Raw genomic sequence first — 16,988 nt, forward strand, 5'->3', positions numbered from 1 at the left:
CCTAATCACTGGTAAAGGTGTGAATTTTTCTCAGAGCACGTTTTCAGCTGAATTCCAAAGATTCTAATATGAAGAAATTGTCCCACCAGGCAGCTTGCATTTGTTTTGCATGTGGTTTCTTATGATAAAATTTAGAAAGTCAGTATTTGCATCTTAGAAGTTGCCTTTATAACTATGGCTCTGGTTTCTATTCATAGACTTCTTATCAGGAGCACTGACAGAATTTATATACAGACAGTTCCTAACTTACAATGGTTCAACTTGTGATTTTTCAACCTTGCAATGTTGCAAAAGTGCTACCCATTCAGTAGAAACCATACATAGAATTTTGAATTTGGATATTTTCCCAGCCTAGTGATATGCAGTAGATCCTCTCTCACAATTCTGGGTGGCAGCAATGAGTCACAGCTCCCACTCAGCTGCAGGATCACGAGGGGAAACCACTGTTATCCATAGTGCACTGTGTTGCCACTGCTCTTACATTATTGAATTTTGAGTTCTCGAATCCCATCAAGTCTACAAAATGCTCACGTGTGTGTGTATGTGAGATATTTAATACTTTAGCATAAAACAGTCTTTGCATTAGATGCCTTTGTACAGCTATGGGCTAATGTGTTTTGGGAACATATAAGGTAGGCTAGGCAAATGATGCTTGGTAGGTCACTTGGATTAAATGCATTTTGAACTATGATATTTTCAACTTAAAATAGGTTTATCGAGACATAATCCCATGGTAAGTAGAGGAGTACTTACTCTTCATATTCCCGCTTCCACACCATTCACTTGATCATATCATCTTCCTTAGTATTTTCCTTGCACTGTTGAATAGACATTTTACTTCTGCCAAATTGTAAAAAGCTTTAAATACATTCAGAGCACGTTTTTCCCTCTGGTTGTTTTTAATCTTTATTCTCTCCTTTGTCTGCCTCCTGTCTCTTCCAGTTTTTAATCATCTTATCCAGAGAAAATTAGGGCTTAGTTGATTGGTGAGTAACCTGACAGTTGAGTCCACAAAGAACAAAAGTTAAATAGGTTCTGTCACCACCTGAAACTTTTATCACAGGAAACTCAGAACATCCTGCCCAAGCTCATTGAAAACACTATCCCTAGACTTAGGCATAGCCCCTGACCCTTCTCTTGATGTGCCTAAGCCAAACCTTAGGGTTCCTCCAGCTGGGGAAAACCACTTTTGTTGTTGTTATTGTTCTTGTTTATAGTACTAGACGCTGAATCCAGAACCTCACACTTGCTAGGCAAGTGTTCTATCACTTAGCTACATCTAGAACCTGCCCCCTCCCTCCCTCCCTCCCTCCCTTCCTTCCTTTCTTCCTTCCTTCCTTTTTTTAAGACAGGATCTCACCAGTTGACCAGACCATCCTTGAGCTTTCGATCCCCCTTCTCAGTCTCCTGAGTAGCTGGGATTACAAGCATGTGCCACCACACCTGACCAGGGAAAATCTCTTTAGGCTAAACTCTCTGCGATTGTAATATGGCCAGGTTCCTGAGTACTTATCTCCTGCATTTAAGTTGTATATCCCAGTTTGGGCAGATGTTTTCAAAGGAACAGTTTCAGATGAAGTTCTGGCAGAGACCTTAAAGGCTTTTCTGTTTCCAGCCTGGACTAACTTTCATTCACACTTGAACATAGCCACAGCCCTCCCTGCCCTGCTGTGCCTTTTCTCCACTGGGCTTTTCCCAGCCTCTATAGTTCAGACCAAAGGAAACAGAGCTACCAGATGGTCACCTAATCAAGAGAGCCAGTTCTGGTCAGACTGATGTCTACAAAGGTCTTTTATACCCTAATGCTTGAAACTCCTTTGTCTTTCCAGGGAACAGTCATGGTGTCTATTTTTATTTCTCTCCTTAACTCCTGTTTCTTTTCAGGCCCATCTCCCATATCCCATCTGTCCTGGGTCTCCTTTAACTTGTCACTAAGTGCCCCACTGTCCCATCATATGCTATCAACATGTCACGTTCAAATGGCGCAAAGCAGGAAGCAAAAGAGCTTCCTTGACTCAAGCAAATGAATCTACTTCCAGGCCTTAGGGAAGAGGCAGGAAATAGTTTCAGAGGAGTCTTTTGGGTGACCCTTGACCCAAACTGCACTGCAAGGTTCTGACCAGGGAAGAAACTGCTGCAGGACAGCCAGGAGATCACGCAGCACAAACACTGGACCAAAATAACGTTGGTTCGCAGCCCAAGTGATTGTCAAACTTGGTCCCTTTCCTTCCCAAATCAACCATTAAGAGTTCACATATCATCATTTAGGGTTTATTTAGCCCAATGTGTAATGGCAGAGGAAGCAGCGTGGGGCAGGGGTCTTCCCCAAGACCCCTCAGTCATCTGAGTAGCACATTCCCTATCTGTAAAGTGAGGATATTGGATAATCCCTAGTTGTTCATAGGTTCTGAGAATACAGGGTCTGAGCTGGGGGGATGGGTACGCAGAGCCCCCAGGGTCAGCCCCCCTGCATGTACAGTGTGGTGAGCAGTTCAGCTGGGTGGAGTCTGACTGTTAGGTAGATCCTGAACCGACTCCCAGGAGGCCCCTCCGCTTTTGTCCCCTCCTGGGAAGAAAACCGTGGCATATGTCACAGACTTGGAGGACACAGAACCTTAGGAGGCAGAGGAGGTGAGGATGGGGATGGAGGTTTCCCAGGTGGGCAATCAAGAGGGAGGCTGGCGTAGGCGGCATTGTCGAAGGAAAGTGATGAGTCAAGCCGAGCACATGGTGCGTCCAAAGGCAATCCAGCAGTGGGTCCAGAATCGTCGATGTGGTGGACTACTGATGAGGGGCCCTGCAACAAAAGCAGGCAGGTCAGGCAGAGGGAGTGCCCCCCATGCCCCAGTTACCTTCAGTGGGAAGCCTGGGAGCACCCTGGATGTCCATCCCTCCACCTCTCTCCAATCCTAAGTATGTCTGTCAGTGGACAGGAGGACTTTGAAAGTTGATGAATATCTTCAAGACCAAGTTTCTCCCCAGATCTAGGGAGGTGAGTTACCCAGGTGATCACTGGGGCCAAGTTTATAGCATTTAGGAAGAGGACTGGGTCCCTCTCCTTTCTCCACCTTATCATCCTGGGACCTCTCAGCAATTGTGATGAATGGAGACTCTGGGGGAATTTGGTGGTGGACTTGCAGAGGCCTCTTACCGTGCCTGCAACTCTCTGGCTCGGGAACTGGTCATAGACTTCAGGCCTGTTCCCTGGCAAGACAGACAAAAGCACACAGTCTACTTCCAGGGCTGACTCCCACTCCCTCACTCCCTTCAGAAGCCTTTGAAACTTTTTTTCCTAGTGCATATTTGCCTGCCCCTTCCCACCACTAAACCTCTAGCCTTCATCTCCCAGACCCCTCCCCCAGTCTCCCCATCTCTCCTCACCCATTTATTGCTTCCATATTCAGTCTATCTCCTAGAACCCTTCCCCTACTTATTCCATCCCCTTTCTTCTAATCCTCATCCCCCATTCTTTCTTGATATTTCCCCAGGCCTGCCCCCATTGACTCCCTCCCTCCTCTTCACCCCTCAGCTATGGGAATTCTAGGGTGTGGGTGCTTAACTAAAGCCCAGACAAGTCTTTCTGTAGGGGAACAGACCTAGACTCCTGGCCTCATCTGCAAAACTGGTTGAGGCTGGGATAGGTGGGTAGACAGCTACTGACCTCTCTTTTTGGTCATGACAGCAAACAGCACCACAGCTGCCACCAGAAGGCCCAGAAGGGACACAGCACACCAGATCAAGGGGATGCTGAGGGACAGAAAGGAATAGGTAGACTTAGCCCTGAACCCTATGGAGAGTTGCTAACCAGGAGCTCTGGAACATTGAGAGGAGAGCCACATTCTTGGGAAACCAGGGTTGAGAGGACATGGAACAGGATGGGGAGAGTAGACTCAGGTAGACGGACACATTATCAAGGTCTCCTGGCTGAAGATCCTCTAGGATGAAGGACCCAATGCTGAACTGGGGTAAAGAGACTGGTCAGTTTGTCTGTCAATCAGAAGCTCCCAGGGATGGAAGGAATCCCCCTTCAATTTAGTCTAGAGCTCAAAATAAGTCACATCTTCACCAGTCACCTTCTCCCAGCCATCCTAATCCAGTCTTGCCAGTACCTCTTCTGCTGGCTGGGCTCCCAGGGGCTGGCACTGCCTGCAGGGTCCAAGGAGGGATCCTCAGCCAGACTGCCATGCTTATGGGTCTCCTCCTCCTCCTCTCTCAGGCCAGGAGCTAACTCAGAAGGAAACATTTAATGAGAAACACCCACTGTGGGCAGGCTTCCATGGGTTGTTGGGGTCTGAGGGACTAGGAAAATGGAGCCAAGGAAGGAGAAGTCCTGTGAAAGGGACACAAAGGAGCAGCTGGGACGTCCTCAGGGCCTCTCACTCTGTGGGTTGGGGAATGGTGCTGACTCTTTGTATCTTTACCTAGTTGCAAATGTACCCTCTTTCCTCTGCCACCAGCTCCCTCCCTGTCCCCCTGCATTTCTTCTCCTTTGCCTGCTCCGCCCCGCACTCCCCTAGTCTTCCCAGGCTGCCCAGACTATGCAGAAAAACCACTGAGTAATCTCTGCCTGTCTTCTGCCCCCACCCAGGAAAGGTCTCTCCAGCTTCACCCTCAGTGGTGACCTTGCTCCAAACTCACTGGCCTCAAATGCTGCCTCTCTATATACCTGTGACCCTGTGGTCCCACCTGAGTGCTGGTCGAGCCCCATCCCAAGCTCTGCCCGCAGGTCAGCATTAATGTGAGGCAACACAGGGACACCCTCTGAGAGCCTCACTAGCACCCGAGACTCAGTTTTGTGACTGTCATCCCTACAAAGTGCTTGAATTCTGGCTACAGGTCTCAGGTTTAGTTGACCTGGGCCAGAACATCAGTTTGGGTACCTGGCCAGTCTTTTCAGGCCTTCTAGGATGGGGCCTCACCTTATTCTTGAGAGATTCACCATGAAAGTGCTGTGGTGCCAATCTTGCTGCCCATGTCCTGCCCTCCTGGTGCCATGAGGCTGCCTTGGTCAATGCTCTCTGAAGCTAGATGCTTGCCTGAGCTTCAGGCCACAGCCCCTGGCTTCCCCATACCATTTCCACACACCTGCCTGAACCTGCATCCTCCTCAGCTGCTACCCATTGCAGAGGGCTCTGGGGACCTGCCTCCCTGCCCCCTCTTCCCAGTGAGGCTTATCACAATTTGCCTTTTAGGAATTTAAAAGAATTCCTTGACCACAGAGTGACATTAATAGTGAATTAACCACTATTTTTGTGGTACAGGTTAACAACTCAAGATGAGCAGATTCCACTCACCATTCAGTCTACCCTCTTATTTATGGAATACATTTCTTAATTTTATTCTTTGGGGATTAGACACAAATGATTTGAGAAAAGGAGGAACAAAAAAGTGGAAAAAAAAGTCAGTATCCATCAGAGAAAAGTAGCAGCAGTCCTCACTTTAGGTGGCTGATATTTTCCTCCGGTATAGTTTATTATAGTATCTTATTTTTCTGGTTAAAAAAAATGTTTATTTTAGTACTTAAATACTTGAAAGATGTGGACTGCATGAATGAAATGTAAAAACAAAGTGTTTTATATACCGAAATTAGGGTTAAGAATTTGGGCCTACATATTAATGACACTTTTTCCATTTTAAAACTGAATGATTTGAAATAGTTGAGTTGTACCCTGCCTGGAGGTCACATACCCACTTGACGCTCCATTAAGACTTGTCAGGTTAAGATATGAATTCAGTTCATTTTAGGTCATCAAACTCGTAATTACAGGATGAAAAATCTTAAAGGTATAAAAATTTTAATTTATTTATATGCTGGAATTCAATTTTGGGGGGTCGGGCAGGTACCAGGGATTGAACTCAGGGGCACTTGGCCACTGAGCCCCATCCCCAGCCCTATTTTGTATTTTATTTAGAGACAGGGTCTCACTGAGTTGCTGAGCACCTCACTTTTTTTGCTGAGGCTGGCTTTGAACTCGCAATCCTTCTGCCTCAGCCTCCCTAGCCTCTTGGATTACAGGCATGCGCCACCACACCCGGCTCAAACTCAATTTTGTTTAAAACATTTCTAAGGAGGAAAAAAAAAGATAGCATTGAGTATGCTGGAAAAGGAAGCAAAAACCATGGTGTGTGAGGAGGAGCCTCCTTGTGGCAGGGGAACCCATGATGTGGGAGGTGATTTATCTCAGACTCCCACCCAGTTCAGTTTCCGCTCCCTACAGGGCTGTCATGAAGATATCTCTCCCACGGCCTCCCCGCAGGCACCCCTGTCCCTCAAGGCCCAAGAGCCCTGGCCACAGGTGGGGGCTGGGAGGGCAGGTCAGAGGGTGATGGAAGGCCCAAGATAACTCACCCGAGGGGAGCACCTCCAGAGAGACCTGGTGCAACATCTGGGGCCCCAGGGCTCCCTCCACCATGCAGCCGTACTGCCCTGCATCCTCCTCCTGCAGGGTGACCATTTCCACCTGCAGCAGACCCCCTCCCAGGTCGGTGAGAAACATGTGCCTGTCTCCTGGGGCTGAGCGATCCACCCCCGAGGACACCAGGGGCTGGCACCCCTCAGGCGAGAACCGGCACCACACCTTCCGGGCTCTGACATCCTGGAGCCGGTAGTGACACTGCACCAGAATGGAGCCCCCCACGGGCACCTGCAGTACCTCTGGGAGGCTGCCCTCGGAGCCCTGACCTAGGGAAGGAAAGGAGGTGGGAGTGAATGTGGGCTGGGGGCTGGGGCCACCTCCCAACCCAGCCTCTAGCGTGGGGATATGGCATCTGCAGGAACCCCAGCTATTCCTGGACACGGAAGGACGAGTAGCTGCATCTGAGCCTTACCTGCTCGTCCCAAGAGCAGCAGCAGGAGAAGCCTGGGGCCCATGACTGGGCTGGCAGATGTCAGTTCTGGGGTTCGCCTGGTCACTGACACAGCATTCCCCTGAGGGAAGGAAACATCTGTCTCTGATGGTCACATGGGGCTCTCCGTGACCACAGAGTGGGAGGTAGGGACTGGTGGGCATCTCCAGGGTTGGGGATAGGGAGCTCTTCCAAACGCTGGTTGGCTTAGTGCTCAGGATCTGACCCTGCAAGCAGGGGCCAGCAGGGCTGGTGAGAAGACCAGAGGAAAGGCAGGAGCCCAGGGCGGGGGCCAGCCACAGGGGGAGGTAGGGGCAGGATCTCAGAGAAGAAGGAAGGGTGACCTTCAGGGTCTTCCAAATCTGTGGATGGGAAGCTACAAAGGAGGAAGGAACGTGGCCTACTAATGTCCAAGACCAGCTGGTTTTAAGTTATTCACAAATGCCCCCATCACACCCCCAGGGCTTCAGGACACTGCCCCTCCTGAGTGCCCCTTCACAGCCAGTACCGCTACCTCCCTCCGTGGTGCACCTGGCCTGGGGCTGGCTCCTGTCTCCCCTGCACACTCCAGACCCTTTCCATAGGGATCCAAGCTCCTCGGCTCTGGAAACCAGATTACTTCCTTGACAGTTACTTCTCTGTATTCCTTTTCCTCCCTCCATTTTGTCTACAACTTATTAATTAGTTGGATGTGGAATCTTTCATATCCATCTCTTTTTCGTACCTTTGCTCATTTCCGTCTTTGTGTCCATGTTGCTCTGCCTTTTAGGAGATTTCCTCATATTTTTCTCTACCTCTTCTTTTACTATCTTTTGAATTTTTATTCTTTAATATTTTTAATTTGCAAGATCATTCCCTCCCCGCCCCTCTCTTTCTTTCTTTCCTCCAGGCTTTCTTTACTGATGGCATACTAGTTTGTTTCATGAATGTTCTGTCCTCTCTGTTGGGAGACAATTCTCAGTTCTTCACCTTTTTTGCAAAGAGGCCTATTGAGAGAGGAATACTGCGGGTGGGGGGTGACTATGCTCAGTCTTGCCTTGGAAGCTAGAGACAATGTCACCTCCAGGGAGATTCGAAGCCTTCCCCTTCCTCCCTGGAGAAAATTCATTCATGCTGGAGAACAAAGTTCTCCCTCTTTCTCTCTCTTTCTCTCTTTCTCTCACTCCCTCCTTCCCTTCTGCTCTCTCTCAAGATAGACCAACATCCCAGATGCTCTACATAAACTGCAAATCTCATAATTTGGGGTTCCTCTCCTGGGATGCAAACCCACTTCCCACACTGGAGACACCAGGCCTTCATTCATGCAGCCCAGTGCCTGGACTCTGAGGAACAAGGACAGAAAGTGAGTAATAAACTGACCACGGGCATCAGGGTGGACAGCAGCCGTCAAAGAGATTAGAGCTGAGCTGGGGGCTGTAGCTCAGGGGTGGAGCACTTGCCTAGCATGGATGAGGCATTGGGTTCGATCCTCAGCACCAAGTAAATAAAATAAAGGTATTGTGTCCATCTACAACTAAAAAAATAAAATAAAATAAAAAGAGACTAGAGCTGTCTGTGGGGACACCTGGGTGGGGCACCTTGCAGGGTGAGGCCTAAGATAGGACTGGAAAAGCCACCCTCCCTCCCTCCTCTGCTAAGAGCCACAGCCAAGTAATATGATGCATGGCATTTTTGGTTGAAAGGTGATGCCAGCTAGCCATTGAGATGATATGATTATGTTAAGATTTGCATTCATATGGATATTGGACTCCTGCTGTTCACCTTGGCCTGCTGCGGGACTCCTGGAGAGTTCCCGTTGGTTGGGGAAGTGCGGTAGGAGGGAATTCCGGAGGAGGGACTTCCTGTTGGGACCGGGGAGAAGCCGCGTGGCTCGGTCGGCAATCTTCCCGGGAGCGTACGGGGCCATTGGTGACAGTTTCAAAAATAAAGTTTGTTCCTGCTTGAGTGGCTCGTGATTTTGTGCCCAGCCAGACTGCGGCACTCCTCTCCCCTCTCTTGTCCTTCTTTCCTTTAGGCACAAGGGAGTCGAGAAAGGGAAGCTGGCCCTGGGAGCCTGAGACGGCCAACTAGGGTAAGCTGAGCCTAGTGAGGTGGGTGGTAGGGTGACCCACTAGCCCTGCACGCCGGGGACTGAAGGTTTTCCCAGGACATGGCAGAAAGTCCTGAGCAAACCAGGTATTTATCTGTTCTGCCAACACTTTAATTTCCTTGCAAGAAAGTTATTTTCACATTAATAAGCCACCTGGGAGTGTTTTGTGACAGCAGAATTATGTTCAACATTCAACTGAATTCCTCAAATGAATATTGTCCACTGCTGGGACAGAGGTGGCCAGGCAGGAGGCTGGCCTCCAGGGAGGTGTCATGTTGCTGGACATGACCGGGAGGAAGTGAGTCCATTGAGGACGTACTGTGTACCAGACAGCTGGCCAGGGACTCTCACAAATGATATTAGTTTTAACCTCACAACCCTGTGAAGACGGCCAGGCATGGGAGGGGGAGTGTTTGTTGGTTAGTTATGTTTGTGGGTGAGGACACAGGCTCAGAGGGTCTGAGGCACTCAGCCTGTCTGGCCAGGGGCAGAGGTCAAACTGAGGCTCAGTGATCTGCGTGCCCTCAGTCCAGGGTGCTCCTGAGCCTATGGCTGGGGACCCCAGTGGTGATCCCAATCCAGAGGTGGAGGACTCTGAGGGGGCAGAGCAGGGAGGAGAAAAGGCCGCGTTCTCAAGCCGAGGAAGCTCCATTCTGAGCTGGAGCTGAGTGGGGGCCACTGTGCCTGACGCCAGGTGTCCCCAACGCCTCCTCCTGTTGGTGCCCATAGGGGAGTAGGTACCGAGGGCTCAGCTCAGTCCTGGCACTTAGACTTTGTCCAGAATCTGTGGGGACAAGGCTGCTGGCCCAGGATGTAATGAGGGAGTTTGATGTGCCACTGAGCCAGGGAAGCCCGAGAAACAGTTCAGCCCAGAATCAGAGCTCCAGGGTGGGGGCCCAGGGAGCAGCCTGAGGGGGGTGGGAGGCAGGGTGGGGACACAGCTGGGACCAGGGGAGTGACGTGAGGCTAGAACGTGACCTCTGTGCTGAGCACCTTCTCAGTGACCCCAAGTCCAGCCACCTGGGGCCGGAGCAGAGAGCCCAGGGCTGTGGCCCACTTGGTTCCTCCTCCTGCTGCAGCCTGCCCTCAGGAACCTCACCCCGTCTCCCCCTCCCGGAACACCCTCCCTCAGGCCGTCCTGGTTCATTTCCTCCCCTCCTTCAGGGACACCTCAATGGCACCTCCTGACTGCCCGTTTAAAGCAGCCCCTCCCCAGCCCTCTTCAGCCAGGACTCTCCACCTGGCTTTGGTTTAATTTTTTCCCTGGCACTTTCTGCCCTCAGGCAGGGCACACGGGTCAGGTTTCCTGCTGTGTTGTGCTCCTGTTTTTCTCCCTCTTCTTCCTGCAGACCGCTCTCCGTGGGGGTGGAAGCCTCGTTGCTGTTCACTGCTGTCCCTCCAGACATTCTGAATAAATTAATGGATGAATGAGTGGGACTGAGCAGAGGGAAGGGTCCCTTGAGTGCCAAGTGAACTTTGGATCCCGAGGCAATACTGGGGAACCCAAGGAAGCCCCGTCCCTCTTGGAGCCTTGGTTTCTTTTTAATATGATGAGGGGCTTGGACCACATCTCAGCTCTGATAGGGTGCACTGTGGCCCACCCCTCGTCACCTGTCTGGAGGGAAGTAGCCTGGTGGATGCAAACTTCAGGGGGTGAAAGGATGAGTCAGCCACCTGCCAGGTGCAGGGCCTTGAGGGCAGGAGCCCTGGAGGGGCTGGTGGAGGGATGCCTGGGGCTGGGATGAGGCTGGTGAAAGGAAAGTGACCACAATACTCTGAGCCACCAAGAGGTCTTTATTGCAGCCGTGCAATAGAGGAGAAAAAGAGTGAGAGAGAAAGAGCGGGGAAAGAGAGAAGAAAGGGGGGGAGAGCAAAGAGAGAGAGAAGAGGAGAGGAGAGAGTAAGAGGGATAGTGAACACAACAAGAGCAAGAGAGAGGGGCCGGCAGGAGGGAGCTTTTTATAGCCCAAATCTAATGGGGTCTCTGGTCTGCAGGCTGCCTTGTTGGCGTGCAGTGATTGGATCATACAGTGGTGTCATCTTCTGCCTTCAGGCAGACAGGGCAGGGGCTAGATGTGGGTTTCCATTGCACCAGACAGGTGGGGGTTGAGTGCTCAGCCTTGAGTGGGGTTGAGTGTTCAGACTTGACGCAAACAGGTGATAAAGGACCAGACAGAGGGGGTTTGAGTGCCTGGGTCATCCTGCAGCTAACATTGGTTCAGCCTGTCCTGCAGACAGCTCAGTTCAGCCTGTCCTGCACCTAACAGCTGTCAATAGTCCCAGGAAGCAGGGGGAAGGGAAGGGGAGAGAGGAGGGAGGGAGAAGCAGAGAAAGAAGGGGGAGGGAGAGGAGAGAGGAGGGGAGAGGGGGGAGGGAGGGGAGAGGGAGGAAGAGGGAGGGGGAGGGGATGAGAGAGGGAGGAGGGTGAGGAGAGATAGGGAGAGAGAGGGGGAAGGGAGAGGGGGGAGAGGGAAGGAGAGGGAGGGAATGAGCACAGAGGGTGACAGGAGAAGGGGGACTTAATGACTGAATCTAGGGAAGGGAAGAGAAAAAGGAAAAGGTTGGCCAGATGGGAGCCTTTGAGAATAGAGGGACATGGTACCTAGGACCCCAGGCCCCAAGCAGTGAGAACCTTTAGCTTTCCTTCATCTAAAGTCATTCTCCTAGCCAGGAAGCAAAAGAGAAGACCTTCTGGAAGCCCCAAATCCAGTAAAACAGGACAGTCGTGGATTGACTTCTGAGAGTGTTTAATGTCCAAAGCCCAGGAGTTGAGAAGTGACCTGCCTCCCAAAACACCCCCCCACACACAGACACAGACACACACACACACACACACAGATACATACACACACACACATACACATACACACACACACACACACACATGCACACACACGGCCTCCTTCCGGGCCCCAGAGCAAGCAGGATACAGGCTGAGTGATGTCTTGCTGGGGCAGAACCAGGAGTCTCGGGCGTGCAGGCTGGGGTGGCCCCTGGATGGCCTCTCCCCAGCTTCTCCCGTCTGGGGTCCTCTCCTCTCATGTGTCCGTGGGGCCTGCAACGATCCGTGCTCAGCCCTCCCGCCCTGCCGCCCCCCCCAGCCGTGGCCAGGCTCCCCAGCCCACCTGTCAGCGTCTGGAGCTGGTGCCCTGGGTCGTAGCCACAGCCCAGCCCGCTGGCTGGAAAGCTCCTCAGCTTCTGCCACCGCCAGGCTGCCACCCAGAGAGCGCCGGCAGTCAGCAGCTTGCTGAGAAAGATGAAGGCCAGGAGGAGGAGGACGGAAGTAGGTGGAAACGGGGTCTCCCTTGAGAAAGAGAAGGAGGACACTTGGGAACCTCGAGGCGGCCTGGAAGCTGGAGTCTCCCCAGAGGGTTGGGGAAAGCTCTCTGCCCAGCACATCCCGGGTGGGCTGGCGGGGCCTGCACACCACCCTGCCTCCCTGGCCCAGCGGCTGTCTGCTGTGCCCATGGTCTCCTAAGGTGTGTGAGTGTGTGCACATGCACGTGCACTCAGTGGTTACATGAGCATTTAAACACTGACACTCAGCCATGGACCAAAGGGCGGGGACCCAGGAGTCTGGGGCTGGTGCTGCGACTCTCGCTGTGGCTGAGGCATGGGGTCCTGGGCTGCCAGGGGAGGGGTGGGGGGCTCCCCAGTCAGGCATCGGAGAGCCAAAGTGTTTCAGAAGGATTTCAGTCTCCTGTCATTGGCACCGTCACGCCAGACATGTCAGCTGACGGGCAGGGTGTAAACAGGACCTGGGAAACAGGACCTCTCCTGCTCTAATTGTCCTGGAATCTGCGGTCCTGGGACCTCCGTCCCCACCCGGCGTGGGCTCTGCAGCGCGGGAGTCTGCCAGGGTCTGCTCACTGTACCTGGAGATACTGTGCTCCACAGGGACAGCCTCGGAGCTCCCGGACTCCTCCGGGACCCAGAGGTCTTCCGTGTCCTGGTGATCCTGGGGGTCTGCGGGAGACAGAGATGTCACTTTGCAGCTCTGCCCTCCTTCGGGCCAGCTGCCTTGGTGGGGAGAACCCAGGTGGGGTCAGTGAGGCCCTGGGAGTTCCTGTTCTGCATGGAACCTCTCTGAATTTCAATTTCCTCACCTTGACAGCGGGGCTGTTAGGAACACCTCCTCCCTGCAGGAGTCAGCAGGAGCCACTCTGCGGAGTGTCTAGTGTCACACAGGCGCTCAGGGGCTGCCATCCCTCTCTCCATCACACATCCCTCCCTCCCTCCATCCAAATGGAATCGTGGATGGGTTTAAACTGTCGGGCTGTCTGCGCAAGCAACGGGTTATTATTACTATATCATTTCCTGCCATCCTCTTGAGAATCGACTGAGCCTAAGACCCTGACAGGGCTGGAAATGCACGTCTCTGTGCCCCGACTCCATGAAAGAGAGGGGGGATTGGTGTCCAGGGCTGGCAGTCGCCCCTCCTTAAGGAGATACGTTTGACCCTCGTTGATGATAAAGAGCCATACAGGGGGTCACCGGAAAAGAGGAGAGTCAGGAAGGGATCTTTGCCCTTCTTTGGGACACAGCTGTCTCCTAGAGACAGGCAGAAGGGTGGTCCCTGTGCAAAGCTCAAGGGTGTCTCTCCTCCTCAGGCCTGAAATGCTAATCTCAAGTCAGTTCAGTGTCAGGAGGTCTGCCTCCGGTGTCACCCCCTGGGGTCACCAGGACAAACGCCATCATCTCCATTTAAACCATCCCCCCCCCCTTTTTTTTAGCAGTACTGGGGAAAAAAACAGGGGCCTCTCACATGCTAAGCAAGATTTTGACCATTGAGCTACACTGCCAGCCCCATCATTTCCACTTCAGGATAGGGAAATGGAGAAGTGAAGCACATTCCCGAGCAAGCATTCCTTTGAGGGTTGTTTTTCTGCACCAGAAAACTTCCTTGACTGAGTGGGCAAGTGAATAGATCAATCTGCTGCCCCTTAAGGACCACCTGTAGGTGTTTACATGCTAATCAGATGTCAAATGGGTGACGCAATTTGAGAAAGTAAGACCAAGGCTAACTCAGACAATGAATGCAAATTAGAGAAAGATGCCCCGCCTACAGGTAACAGCCCTGCACCAGGGCACAAGAGGAGTCCCCGCTGGACTTGGCTCCCTTGCACAGTGAGCAACCTGCAAAACCGTCCATGGGACTCACACTGTGAGTTTTCCCAGGGACCCTATGGTCCTAAACACAGATGCCCAAAACATGAGGCCTGGCCCCAACAGCCACTCACTCACCTGCTAGCACCTCCACCAGCACCTTCCGGAGCGTGTCGGCCTCACGGCCACGGAGGCTCTGGCACTGGTAGAGGCCAGCGTCGTGGTCTTGAAGATTCCGCAGGGTGATGGTGAGGGTGCCGCCCAGGGCATCGTCCGTGATGGCCGTGCTCCCATTCCACTTCTTGAGGAAGGCCAGCAGCCACAGGCTGTGCGTACTGACAACGCGCTGGCACGGGCCCTCCTGGTCCAGCTGGCGGCACCAGGCCTTGCGCCGCCCCCAGTGCTTGGTGGAGTCGTAGGGGCAGGAGACCTGCAGGGACTGGCCCACCACGCCCTGGAGCACTGTGGTGTTGGGGGCTCCGCCTGACTCTGCAGAGGAGACATTCGTTGACTCCTCCATTTATTTACCAAATATTTATTGAACACCTGCTATGTGCAGCGAACCAAATGGACAAAAATTCTGTCCATAAGGAGCTTGTGCAAATGGGGAGGAAGAAACAGATACCTGGCACAGCTCAGGCATGTTTTTGTGGGAATTTGGGAACCAGGAAACCTAGGTCCTGAGGCTGGTTTTCTCACTTTGTGACTTGCTGGGCATCCTTAGAGAAGAAACTGGCCCTCTCTGGGCCTCTTTCCAGAAATACAAGGTTTTTAAAACCCCTCCAATTCTCTTCTGCATATCTTCTTCCTGTCTTAGGGGAGTAGGACCCCTCCTGTCCTGTCTTCATTTCAAGACAGCAGGGCCACTGGCCCCTCAGGGCTGGGGCTGGTTCCCAGTGGGCTGGGAACGCGCCTGCCTGATCTGTGGCACCCACACTGGTAGTGCTCCACAGTCTCCTCTCTCCTGACCTTGAGCCTCCAGCTTCCCTATTTCTGTGGCTTTGTTCCCCTTTCAGGAAGGACTTGTTTCAGAACTATTTTGGGAGAGGCATGAGGCTGCTATTTTGGGCATCCTCTTTGGGGTGGAGGAGACAGACGTGGAGACCCCGCTTCTTGCCAGGCAGGGGCTACCAGGGAGTCACCCGGAGCCTCCTGCCTGGGCCTCTTTCCTGCCCACCCCCGTCTCCAGCCATTATTGTGACAGAAACTGGAAAGGTCAGACCAAGAAGCTGACGACCTGCCTTTTTTGGAACCAGAGACACCAATGCGCAGTGGCCCCCCAACGCATCCCCTTTCATCCATCCCCCTGCCTCCATCCGGGCCACCAGGGGCCACCACGCACCTCCTTTCCTCTCCCCCTCCACCAGGAGCTGCGGAAACAGACTCCATCACCTCTCCTCAACCCAGGTTTTCTACTGCCTTGGGGAGCGAGAAGTACCATTCCCCAATGGAAGAGGCCATCATGTGCAAAATTGGGGGTGTCAGTGCCCCCAACTCGGTGGCCAAAACCCTTATTCCATACCTCCCATCAAGAGCTGAGGCCAAGGGGACCTTCCAAGGGTGAGAGGGTCCTCTCCCAGATGCAGGACACAGTTCCAGGTCTTTCCTCCTTCCTTCCCTCTCTCCCTGCCACTCCCTGGAAGCTGGTCTTGTGCTTAAGTGGTTCATAATTTTAGGGGCTCCTACCAGTGCCCCCCAAACTTCCCCCGACTGCCAGCCAGAGCCTCAGATGCCACCGTCAACATTCTCTCCTTCCCATAAGACTAGGGGCCAGAAGTCCCTTCAGCCTCCATCCCACCAAGGTGGGCCCATGTGGGTTTGGATCCGGTGGGGAGGGGCAGGCACGAAGACCCCCAGCAGGGTGGGGACGCTGTGCAGAACAGGTCACTTGGGCGAGGCAAGGACTTCCATCTGCCTCATAGTTCAGCCCAGTGCCAGCTCCCCGCCTCCACCTAGTCATATGTTCAAGGAAGGGGAGGGAAAGAAGGAATGGGGGGGCGGGAACCTACCTGTGACAAAGAGCAGGATGAGCAGCCAGAGAGGCTCCATGCCTCCCACCCTGGCCAAGGGCTGATGTGCCTTGTGCAAGATCTTGTCTTTCCCTTGAACTGCAGAAGAGAGAGGGACCCACACGTCAGGCGCTGCACACAGGAAACTGGGCTCCTGGCCATTGAGCAACACCAGGGCTGGGGTCTGGCTTCATGATTCAAGGAGGGGCTGCGTGGGAGGAAGGGAGAGGAGGAGCCCGCACTGCAGCCCGGCTGGAGGAGGCCGGGGATCCCAGACCTCTGAGAGGCCAGCCACCACTGGCCAGTGCCAGCCCCGGTGACCCCACAGGGCTGGGGCCGCTCAGTCAGTCTCCGGGCTGGGCCTAGCCGGGTGGTCACTATGCCCACAGCTGCATGCCAGCCATCTGCCGGTGCTGGGCTCCCTAAGGACGGAGGACAGCTGCTCCTCTGGGAGGACATGACTCACATTCAGCCCTTCTAGTCCTTCCCCCCCGACTGGCACCCCAGAGTGTGGTAGCCTCTGTGAACATGGACCCAGACTTCCTTCTCCACGTCTGCCCTTCCTTGCTCCTGGTGTCTGTGACCACACACCCAGAAACCCTCCGTGCCTCCGTCCCCATATCTGTAAATGAACATGATGATAATATATGGCGCTGTCGGAGGGTGACATGGATTCCTACAAGTAAAGGGCTTCTGAACAAGGCTCAGGAAGCACAGCACGAGTACTAACCATGACTATTACCTAGTTAGCAGGAGAAAGGGAAAATGGGTTGTCCCCCAGAGGAAGGAGTCTCTCTCTCTCATCTGAAATGTCATCCAGCTTAGCCTCCTTTGACCAGTGGGTGTTTGCTGCGTGACATGCTCGCACCAGCATTTATTCTAGGCACAGGGCACGACGCGAAATCCTGACCATCCAGTGGGACAGAGTAGGACATAGC

At 53.0% G+C, this 16,988-nt stretch overlaps 2 protein-coding genes across 3 annotated transcripts; both read right to left on the bottom strand.

Annotated features, from left to right (window-relative positions):
* Positions 1-2,255: 2,255 nt before the first annotated feature.
* Treml1 (triggering receptor expressed on myeloid cells like 1) lies at positions 2,256-6,967 on the bottom strand. The gene is given in 7 exon segments (XM_048805255.1): positions 2,256-2,608; positions 2,611-2,797; positions 3,152-3,204; positions 3,662-3,747; positions 4,110-4,224; positions 6,350-6,682; positions 6,829-6,967. Coding segments are annotated over 7 exon segments (933 nt in total). The 5' UTR covers positions 6,872-6,967; the 3' UTR covers positions 2,256-2,492.
* Positions 6,968-11,665: 4,698 nt separating this feature from the next.
* Trem2 (triggering receptor expressed on myeloid cells 2) lies at positions 11,666-16,232 on the bottom strand. 2 transcript variants are annotated; one of them, XM_048805256.1, is made up of 6 exons: positions 16,051-16,232; positions 15,564-15,695; positions 14,180-14,530; positions 12,811-12,901; positions 12,061-12,239; positions 11,666-11,990 (listed from the first exon to the last, which is right to left on the bottom strand). In XM_048805256.1, exons 1-6 carry the CDS (start codon positions 16,088-16,090, stop codon positions 11,974-11,976), a joined length of 810 nt encoding a protein of 269 aa, XP_048661213.1. In that variant the 5' UTR covers positions 16,091-16,232; the 3' UTR covers positions 11,666-11,973. The 2 variants fall into 2 exon arrangements, with proteins under 2 accessions (XP_048661213.1, XP_015343194.1); XM_015487708.2 differs by lacking the exon at positions 15,564-15,695 and having other exon boundaries at positions 16,051-16,225.
* Positions 16,233-16,988: the final 756 nt, after the last annotated feature.

The sequence above is a fragment of the Marmota marmota genome, unplaced genomic scaffold, assembly GCF_001458135.2.
Source record: "Marmota marmota marmota unplaced genomic scaffold, marMar, whole genome shotgun sequence".
Lineage (NCBI taxonomy): Eukaryota > Metazoa > Chordata > Mammalia > Rodentia > Sciuridae > Marmota > Marmota marmota.

Coding starts and splice junctions, on each gene's coding strand:
- Trem2 (XM_048805256.1), bottom strand. CDS start 16,090: ATGGAGCCTCTCTGGCTGCTCATCCTGCTCTTTGTCACAG. Junction 15,696..16,050: donor CATCCTGCTCTTTGTCACAG/GTAGGTTCCCGC, acceptor GAACCACTTAAG/CACAAGACCAGCTTCCAGGG. Junction 12,240..12,810: donor GTGGAGCACAGTATCTCCAG/GTACAGTGAGCA, acceptor CTCTTTCTCAAG/GGAGACCCCGTTTCCACCTA.